The sequence below is a fragment of the Haliaeetus leucocephalus genome, unplaced genomic scaffold (genome assembly GCF_000737465.1).
Source record: "Haliaeetus leucocephalus isolate CR32 unplaced genomic scaffold, Haliaeetus_leucocephalus-4.0 Scaffold324, whole genome shotgun sequence".
In the NCBI taxonomy this organism is placed as follows: Eukaryota; Metazoa; Chordata; class Aves; order Accipitriformes; family Accipitridae; genus Haliaeetus; species Haliaeetus leucocephalus.
This window is the reverse complement of record NW_010972760.1, coordinates 39,376-49,434: the sequence shown is the minus strand read 5'-3', so window position 1 is coordinate 49,434 and position 10,059 is coordinate 39,376. Positions and strand designations below refer to the sequence as shown.

Sequence of the window (10,059 nt, the reverse complement as noted above, 5' to 3'; positions counted from 1 at the left end):
AACGAAGAGCTGGAAGCACCCACTCCGCTCCACTGCTCCCACAGGGAGACACGAATCCCAGCTCCATTTAGCCTAGCACCTCACCGGGAGATCAACCCAACCGGCTTGGAGATCAACCCAACCGGCTTCTGAGCCTTGCAGCTGCTCTTGCAGCTAAAGGACCGCTTGACAGAGCGGTGACACCGGAGTCCACGTTCGGAGGGGAGCAGGGCGGCAGAAGGAGCGTCTTGTAGAGACCACCCGGTAGAAACAGCCAGGCAAGAGGCCGAGACACATTTCAAGATGGCGCAAATGGGACGGGCAGCTCTGGGAGCCAGGAGAAGAGCCGAGAAGCTCATCCCGAGCCTGGCTTTTTCCCCACGGAGGCGACAAGAGAAGCGCGAGACAGAGCCGCAAAGACGGTCAGCCACGAGGAGACACTTACGCGGGTGACGATCCAGTACGAGCCGCACTGACAAGCTACGTGTGAAAAGAGGATATGGTCCATCAGTCATCTCCCGCAACGACCTCCACAATGGGAACGTGGCCAGAAGCTCTCCAAGAGGGCGACAGGCCTGGCTCCCATTTCCCGACATCCAGCCCCTCACAGAGCTTGTCAAAAAGGGACCCAAAAGTTGCTCCACCCAGGTGAAGATCGTGAAGGACTCAATGAAAGGACAGAGATGGCCTTCAGGAGTCTTTAATCCCTTCCCTCCGTCCCCCCCAGCCAATCAGTTGCTGATGGTTCGCCTACACGCACAGGAGCAGCGAGGTTCCCCCGGTACTTACTCCAAATCTTTTCCGATGTACCAATTTTCCAGTTCCCCTCGTCAAAAAGCAGGTCTCCGGGCATGGTGGGAAGGTAGGAGCCCTTGGAAAGGAAAGGCAATAGAAAAACGAGGCGTGGGGTAACCATCGTCCTAGCTCGCTTGCCACCGATCTGAGGAGCGGTTCTGCTTCTCAAGCAAGGAGCGGGGAGGAAAAGTCCTCCCGCACGGCCGCTGTCATCAGGGAGAAACTTCTGGAGAGGGAACGGGGACCAAGCGAGGGAGCGAGGTCCATCAGACAGGGAGACGTGAGGCTGAAATGACCAGACGTGAGCGAAGTCCCCAATTATTTACAAGTTTTGATTCCTGAGGCCAAACACGGCCTCAGTGGGAAGGGGGAGGATCCAGAGGTTCCACTGAACCTCCAAGAAAACTTTGCTTCCAGGAAAAGCAGCACCATGTCCTGGTTGCTTCCTGCAGCCCTCAAGTAACAGGAACAACTCGTGCACGGAGAGACCCTCATGAACAGACAGACCCAAGGGGAAGCCCAGCTCAGGAACAAGTGTTTCCACCATCATCTGAGCGATGGAAGACCTTTGGCAGAAAGAGGACGCTCGGGTTGGGCTTCAAACCACCTAATCCCCACTAACGAAGCTCCGCCAGGCCCCCAGCAGCCCTTGAGTCAGCAGAGAGACGGGCATCTCCCGTAAACCATCCATCTCATCCGCATTTGAAGCGGAGACGAGGATGGATGGTCGCAGTTACTTCTCAGCGCAAGGAAGAAGGAAGAGAGAAAAACGATCTACAGGACAACAAGCTGACCAAAACAAAGCCCTTCTGCCGGGAAATATTGCACCAGGACAGTGGGTTGGAGAGCGCTGTGCACCTCAGCCTTGTGACTCACCTTCACCATGTCAGGCTTGAAGCAGATGTTCCTGAAGAGGTGAGTGATGCGGCTTGGGAACAAGACCAGAACGAGCGCAACGTGGAAGACCAGCTCCAGCAGGCCTGGGTCTTCGCTGTCACCCAACGCTTCCATGATCTTCCTCAGTTTGTCTTCCAGCAGCTCATCCGGGACGGACGGCAACCGGAGGATGTTCTCCATTTGTCGCAGGACAGACTACAAAAGTCGAACAAAACAAGACATAAGCAAATTCTTCTGGCTTCTCCGCTGAGTTTCAGCATCCACGCAAAGTCCCGTTTGTGTCCCCTGGCAGCAGGGAGCTGCCACAGCTCTCCATCAACACAGATGGAAACCTCCTGTTTTCAAGAGGTTCCAGACCAACCAACAGTGGTTCCAGACCGAAACCCGCGGAAGCCTCCTGTTGGAGATACAACCAATACTCACAGTCAAGCTCTGGTTTTCTGTGGAATCTTTGCTTTTTAGCTGGTTTTGGGCTTTGTCCAGCACCAAAAACATCTGTGCTGTATTTGACCAGGTGCTTCTGTCCTGAAAAATACCGATGCTCATTGTTATCCCAAGAAGCAAGTGGAAGAAGAGGAAGTTGATTGCACCCTACGAGGGCCTGTCGTTCTCCTCAGCTGGAAGGGAGCCCCACGAGTCCATTTTACAGGGCTCGAGCTCGGCAAATCCCACCCCCTCAGCTGTGCTTCGGCGCAAGGCTCTTCAGAAATAACCCACCTGCGAAATTTCTACCCCTTGGGGTAAAATCCACTTCTCCACCTGGAGGATCTTCCACATGGAGGCGAGCCCACAGATGTCACAGAGATTCCTGATGAGGAACACCTGAGGCCACGGAGTCGGAGCCTTCGCAACCAGCCGCTTCATCGCGTTCACCAGGTCTTGCTCTTTCTCATTCCCCTCGGCAGCGGGCGCGTTGGGATCTGCAGCTGGAAAGCAGGTTTCTCGTTACACCCAGTCCCCAGCGGTGGCACGTCCTTCACCAACGCAGCCCCTACAGCTCTTTAGGCTGTGGTAGGATCTACGGTGCAGCAGGATCTTCTCCCCACAGGTTGAAGCATGGCTTCAAGCCAACGTACAGAGGGCCCCTTAATACATCGGGAAATACTTGGGAGAACACAGCAAGTCTGGCGACTGAAGAGCTGGGAAGTTCGTTCAAAACAACTTTGATTTTCATAAAAACAGTCATTTTCCAGCAAAAATCTCCAAGGCTAGACCTTTCTGGGGGCTTGTTCTAGACCTTTTTAGGGGTAGGCACACTTCTCATGCTACGCGAAGCGAAAGAACTCACCGGAAAGCATCTGTCTGGCAAGCACAGTGGCCACGTGGCTGATGGAGAGCCGGAGCTGCGCGATGAACTGGAGGGTGTTAATTCTTGAGATGTCGGGCTCACAGAAAGCAGATAGGTCTGCGGTGGAGAGGCAGTTTTCAGCAAGCTGGCTGACGTCTTCTTCAGAAGATGGATACATAAAATCCTGCTCAAGAGAGAGACAATTTTTAAGAGCCTGAAGGTGTGTTATAACTGAGCAGCTCCTCCTCCTTCCTTGTGCCTTCTCCTCATCTTTAAGGTGAGCTCCTCCTTTGGTTCCTCATCCATAAAAATATGTGGAGAGGGGGTAATTAATGTGATTCATAGGTTTTAGCTGGGGTGGTGGCTCCAAGTTACAGTGTTCGTTGGGATTCTCAGCACATCCCAACAGGCACTTACCTCCAGACAGTGCACCACCATGAAGTAGAAGTGGTCCATGTTACTTTGGTTGGATATTATCTTCTCCTCCATCTGGGACAGGTATTCTTCCAAGTGAACCTTGACGTTGTTGAACCTATGGCAGAAAAGGACACAGAGCATCAGCATCCACGTAGCCGAGGGGTTCGGCAGCGAGGGGTTTTGGGAACAACCTCGGGGCTGACCCGCATCGCAGCAGCAGCTTCAGGAGGGAGGACTGGACGGTAGGACTCGTGTCCATGCACTCTTCGAAGGGCGACAGCTCGCTTTTCGGCTTGTACACTAGGAAGGAAGAGCGACATCCGTTATTTGACTTCCAAGAGCGCATGGTCAGAGCCGGGTTGAGCGGAATCAAGCTCTTTTACCCCTTTTCCCCGCCTGATGCTCGGGGCTGGGTTTGCAAGCCACAAACTGTATCAGTCGCTGAATGATTTTGGCAGACGGTGCCTCTCTGTCTCCCAAAAAGTACACAGCAATGAACTCAATGAAGAAGGAATTGCATTTCCTCCTGAATTTGTTGTGACAGGCGACAGCTTCCCTGGAGGGAAGAAGAAAACCAAGACTCGTGGTCAACCTCCAACCAAGGAAAAGAAACAACGTCCCTCTCTCTGCTGAGCCCAGGACCGAAACCAGGGAGACAAAATGGCCGTTTGTTCAGGCACCAGCATCTTCCGTCCCAATATTTAACACGAAGACACTGGATACAGGCAGGTTTTTGCCAGCGCCAGGATACCTTGTGGCCTCCGAAGCCGTGGGTGTGTAATCCTCCGGGAATTCCTCCTTGCAGATCTTACACTGCTTGTTTGTCCACTCCAGGATGCAGCGAGCGCAGAAGATGTGGCTGCAGGGCAGCTCGGCCGGGTCTGTGATCTCCCGCAGGCAGCTCTTGCATTCCTTCACACCTTTCCTGAGAGATATGATGAAAAAAAGAAGCAGTTCAGCACTGCTGCCAGATTTGAGGAAGACTGCGGGCTGGCTCCTGCCTAACGTCCACCCTGGGGTGGGGATGAAGCTGGACGGGCGCTTTGGCCTAGCCTAAAGAGTAGAGAAGTAGAGAACCAGGGTGACCCCACCACCGCTTCACGAACCAGCAGCTTCTAAGCCGCCCGAGGACCATCCCGTCTTGGAGAGGCAACGGGTCCGTGGTGAGGACGGCTGGGTGAAGGGGACGGAGAGCCTGGGTGCTCAGGGGAGCTGGTTTCTTTGCCAGCACACCTCCGAGAAGTTCCTCCAGAGATGATTCGTCACCTCCAAGACGGGTTCTCGCCCCTCGGCTTCAGCAGCGTGGCCTCCCTTCGGCCCAACATGGTCCACCCCTAGCGCTGACGTATTTCCCCCACCCTTTATAAACACGGCGTTGATGGAGAAGGACCCCAAAGTCAACTTTTTCAGCTCGGACTTACACCAGATACACAACATCAGCGTTCTCGTTGCATTTCTTCAGCACTTTTGTCACCAAATCAAAAGTCTTCTCCGGCTCAAATCGCTGGCTCGCGTAGAGGCGCTGCAAAAAAGACAAACGCACGGCGCAAGTTCAGCAGAGACGCCTCTCTGGTACGCGGACGACAAACATTATGGGATGTCAGCGCTGCAGGGACACAGGGTTAGACGGCAGAATTAAGCAGATCCAAGTATGGATGTCTCTGCCCAGACCACTGAGGGTAAGTGACCGGGATCAACCCTTTAAATTCTGAAAGAAGCCTTCCTTGATTCCGAATCCTCATTTTGGATTCTGAATCCAAGCAGCGTTTGTCCCTTGGATGTTGTTTCCAGCCCTCTCCCACCCATAAGTCCTCCCTACGGCTGGGATCAAACACCTCCTGGAAAAGAAGAGCCCTCCCAAGCTTCACAGCCAGGAGCTGCACCAGGAAACACCTACATTCCAGAGGAAGATGAACTGCTTCACCACCAGCCTCAGGAGTTTCTCCTCTATTTGTGTCTCGTTGTGCAGCAGGTGGTCAATCAACATGTAGACGATGTTGGTGCAGGTCCAGCGATGTCTGTAAAACACACACACCCCCCCAAAGGATGCCGATCTGTGACTCATCCCGGGTCGTGTGTGGTCGCTCCAGGACACAAGACCTCCTGAGATTGCGTTAGAGGGAGAAAGATACGGCATGGTCCTGCCTACGCTGCTTATTTCAGCGAACCTTGGGCGAAACTGAAAATGCCAGCCCATTTCTGGGTGTCGTCTCTGGAGAGACCGGCTTGTCCCGCTCCAGAAAACATTCTGGCGCCGTCAAGCATGCAAGGAGAAATTCCACCAGAACTAAGCAATTTGATGAGGGTGAAACATCCCACCACTCTTTTTTTGGAGCCGCTTCGCCACCATGTTTGTGATAACGAGGAAGGACCAGGAAGGAGTGGACAGTTGGAGGATTTGTGACTCCCCAAGAGGAGGGCGGCTTCAGTTCACCTGACCTACAGATGTCAAGAAGTTCGCTTGTGCTACTGTCAACAGAGCGACTGAACTTACAACACACTGTCTAGGAGTTCCTTCTTCTTCTGGTAGAACTGAAGCTGGTAGTTGTCCAGACTGATCCACTCCACCCAGGGCTTGATGGACTTGACGCTTTCAAGCCACGCTATGCAGGCGTCAAAGGGCAAAAGCCCATTTTCGGAGGGCTGCACTTTCTTCAGGAGAATGTTCAAAGCATCGAGAGTGACAAACTGAAATGACATTTGTGGAGAGAGAGAAAAAGAGTCAAGGTAAAGAATGGACCTCGCTGGTGGGTGGCACAGAGGGAAGGGACACTGCGCGACTAGATGTTGGTATAGCTTTTGGAGTAGTTTTCAGGGCTACGTTCGAAAGAAATGGACTTCTACGGCTGAAGTTGTGGCACCCGTAAACCAGGAAGGGCTTTAATGAGCCTAACGGCGCCCTGGAGAAAGAAGGATCTTGGAATCACCATGGGGAGTTCTCGAAAAACCTTAGCTTGCTGCTCGAAGCAATAAGTGTCTTCAGAGGGACGCGGACATCTCCACACGGATGGGGCAAGCTAAGGAGCTGGAGCCCACCACTGAAGACAACACAACAAATCCCACCCACCTTGAGGGTCAAAGTGTCTAAGGGGACTTCAGTGGGATACCCAGACTGACGCAAACACAAGGACTTCTTACTAATTACACAGTACGTAATTAAATGATGGGAGTTGTGAAGACCACCGTGTTCAAGAGCCGTAGAAGAAGGGTTAGAGGGCAAACGCAGCTCTTTCCTCACCATTTCTGGGGGCGTCTTCTCATACATCGCCTGCAACTCGCCTACGACGGCGTCGTTGCTTTTTGCTATGTCAACGAAGAGCTGATAATCATCTCGGAGGTAGAAATATTCTACGTGAAGCCAAACGGGGGAAAAGCCCATCTCCCCCCCGCCCACGGAGAAGCAGAGTTGTGTTGCGTTGGCGAGGAAAACTTTTGAGAGAATCTGCAGGTAAAATAAAAGGCGTTATTTCCACTCAATAAGGGGACCAAAGGCGGGATGCTCGGCGTTGCTGCCGTATCCTGTATGAATTTTCCTCGTCAAAAATAGTCCTCGAGGTGGAATTAAGACTGAATGTTCGCAACAGTTGAGGAGTAGCACAAGGGACGGTTTATCGAAACATCAGATTTGGCCCGGAAGGATGGGACTAGGGCCAAAGCCAACGCCAGTTGAAGACGGTGCTCTACCGAACCCTCCTCACCTCGTAGACAGAGGGATCTTGTCGAGGAAAAGCCATCCTGAGAAAGTCGTCGATGTAGCAGCGTAGCACGTCTAGATTGCTGCCATCTGGCATCAAGACGTTCTTGATGAAGGCTTGGTAGAACCTGACCACTTCCTTCGTTGGCTTCTTGGGCTTATCTGGAAGGGACAGCCAAGAGGGTTAGGGCTGCTTAGCAGAAAATGGGAGTTTCTCGTTAAGACCTGGGTGGTCGCATGGCCAAGTGCAAGGCCACGGGTGAAGAGGCAGAACGCCTCCATTGGAATGACGTAACATCTATCGGAAAGATACCTCGGAATGATACAATATACATCAAAATGACGTAACATGTATCGGAAAGATACCTCGGAATGATACAATATACATCAAAATGACATAACATCTATCAGAAAGATACCTCGGAATGATACAATATACATCAAAATGACGTAACATCTATCAGAAAGATACCTCGGAATGATACAATATACATCAAAATGACGTAACATCTATCAGAAAGATACCTCGGAATGATACAATATACATCAAAATGACGTAACATCTATCAGAAAGATACCTCGGAATGATACAATATACATCAAAATGACGTAACATGTATCGGAAAGATACCTCGGAATGATACAATATACATCAAAATGACGTAACATGTATCGGAAAGATACCTCGGAATGATACAATATACATCAAAATGACGTAACATGTATCGGAAAGATACCTCGGAAAGATACCTATACATCAACATATGTATAATGCAGAAGAGACACACAACACAGTTCTGGGCCATTTCAGTGAGGAACACGGCCCCCACGGTTCCTCCTACTACGGACGCAGATTTTTGGCAGCTTCGTTGGGTTAAAGCTCCCCCCGGAAAGTCTGATGTTACCTTTCATATGATAGACCTTCTCCCATATGTCGTCCAGGTAGGCTTTCAAAACCCAACTGAACGGGAACCGGCAGAAGAGGGAGGTGTTGGGGTCTTCCGTCATGGACAACACGGAAATCTTCGCATCTGCCGGCCTTGAATTCAAACAGCGCAGAGAGAAGCATTAAATTGTGCAACAGACCGTAGCCGTCCAGAGGCAGACCACCTCAGAGAAGTTCCCAACTCCCACCGACACGTGTTCTCTTTAAAGTTCAGAAACCCGGAGAGAAATCTGGTAGGAAAATCAGGGAAAACTGGGCAAGAGCAAGGAAGGATCCAATTTTGCTGACAGCTTAAAACAACAGGGAAGTTTTGGTGCCAGCGGCTTGACATCCAAGACCTTCCGTGGCGAGGTTATAAACATCTGCACCTCAAGCACGAGCTACTCTTTCACTACTAACACCACCTTTTACTTTCCTAAGGAAAACCACCTCCCTGTACATTTACACCCTATCTCTTACTTGCTGGTGTATTTAATTTTTAGGACTGTTTCTTCTTGGAACATCTGCAGCCACAGTTCCGCGAGCGGAGCGCCTTGAAAGATGTGATCCAGGTTGTTGTTGGCATCCACCACGGCGAGAATTTGGGCAAAGACGTTCGCCACGATGTCTTCCAGGTACATCCAGAGCGCTTTCCTGAAAAAGGAGGTGACGCGGCTCATCGCATCGCTTCCCTGCCTCCCACCAAGAAACCCTCCTCTGCCCAGGGGACAGCATCGGCCTTGAAGACCCACCGGTCAACCAAAACCACCCAACTGCTTCTGAAGATGCCAAACATGGACGTCCAGGCTTGAGACTAACCGTCCTCACCTATCTCACAGTCAACCAATGTTGTTTTGCTTCCAGAAAAGCCCTTCCAAAAGAAGCTTCCTCAAAATTGACGGTGCTCTTAATTAATTTTTTGCTTTTGAGACTGACTACGGCCTTTCTGCAAGACCCTACCTTGTTCTAGGCTGGTAAAACCCCCACGTATTTAGACGCTTCTTGGTTGTCATGTCCTGGCGTTTAAGCAAAGTGCCTCGCGCTTCACGCGGAGCCATTTTAGGAACAGAACTACTTGACATTAGGAAGGCAGCCCACAGCCAGCACTACCTGAACGATGTGTCTTCCAGGATGAAGCTGGTAGAAAGAGCCCGGCGGAAAATCCACCCCCTTGGCTCGTGGATCGGTTTCTCTCGTTCTTGTAGGAGGTAACAAATTCTCTTCTTCAGGATGGTCATAAAGTGGCTGGAAACTAATCACAAAACGCCGCTGGTTAAAACCCTCCCAGCGCTCATCTCCAAGTAGGAGATGCCATCAAAAACCTACACTGGATTTTGGTTGCTAGTTTTCCACTCAAAAAAAAAATCACACCACCTAATAATTTTTTTATCAGTCCTACGCAGAAATCAGCTTCCACTGGGAAGTAACATCTGTCTGGGATCATCTACCAAGGTCTGCAGCAAAGCTTTGGGGTTTAGTACAGATTCCGATCACGTACGTGAGGGAGGTGAAGGAGGTCCCATGCAACCTCACCCTCCGTCTCCTAGGTGCGTCTCCACCCACGATGGCTTTGAAGGACACCAGAACTGGGCTCTTAACCTCTCAGGTTGTCTTCTTCCAGCGACACGTCTTGCAACGCGCAAGAAGGAGCCACTTCTAGTTCTCTCTACTCATACGTACCGCTACTCTGACTGTGGAAAAGCAAGTTGTGAAGGATCTTGATTCTCTCCGTTGCACGCCAGCTGTTGTCCTTCTTGTCCTCCAGCTGGATCACGGCCTTCTGGATGCTCCCTTTGATCATTGCGTCCACGTCGAGGAACTGCGGCTGGAAAAGACTGGAGGTGAGTTGCATGCTTGGCATTACTTTGCTCTCATTCGCCTGGGGATGCTTGTCCCGGGATATCATCTTCTCCAGAACTCAGCACAGTGAACTCCAAGGTCCGTACCCATCTCACCATCCCAACAAACCCTGGTTAACCCAGTCCTCAGGGCACAGAGCGCTGCTGATGTCCCCCGGTAAGGGACACGGCTTTGTTGATGGTGACAAAAGGCTCCCGGTCTTTC

The 10,059-nt window shown here is 51.4% G+C and overlaps 1 protein-coding gene across 1 annotated transcript in view; it reads right to left on the bottom strand.

The window, feature by feature from the left end:
• LOC104834234 (E3 ubiquitin-protein ligase RNF213-like) overlaps positions 1-9,847 on the bottom strand; it is a 20,803-nt gene extending 10,956 nt beyond the window's left edge. Inside the window, exons 1-19 of the mRNA XM_010571403.1 lie at positions 9,676-9,847; positions 9,106-9,247; positions 8,476-8,649; positions 7,976-8,109; positions 7,075-7,232; positions 6,615-6,818; positions 5,871-6,064; positions 5,274-5,394; positions 4,798-4,898; positions 4,128-4,301; positions 3,760-3,932; positions 3,580-3,676; positions 3,377-3,491; positions 2,960-3,143; positions 2,389-2,597; positions 2,095-2,196; positions 1,651-1,866; positions 769-850; positions 425-459 (exon numbers count right to left, since the gene is read on the bottom strand). Coding sequence (XP_010569705.1) covers positions 425-459; positions 769-850; positions 1,651-1,866; positions 2,095-2,196; positions 2,389-2,597; positions 2,960-3,143; positions 3,377-3,491; positions 3,580-3,676; positions 3,760-3,932; positions 4,128-4,301; positions 4,798-4,898; positions 5,274-5,394; positions 5,871-6,064; positions 6,615-6,818; positions 7,075-7,232; positions 7,976-8,109; positions 8,476-8,649; positions 9,106-9,247; positions 9,676-9,847 — 2,787 coding nt within the window. The remainder of the gene's footprint in view (positions 1-424; positions 460-768; positions 851-1,650; positions 1,867-2,094; positions 2,197-2,388; positions 2,598-2,959; positions 3,144-3,376; positions 3,492-3,579; positions 3,677-3,759; positions 3,933-4,127; positions 4,302-4,797; positions 4,899-5,273; positions 5,395-5,870; positions 6,065-6,614; positions 6,819-7,074; positions 7,233-7,975; positions 8,110-8,475; positions 8,650-9,105; positions 9,248-9,675) is intronic.
• Between the last annotated feature and the right edge of the window lie 212 nt (positions 9,848-10,059).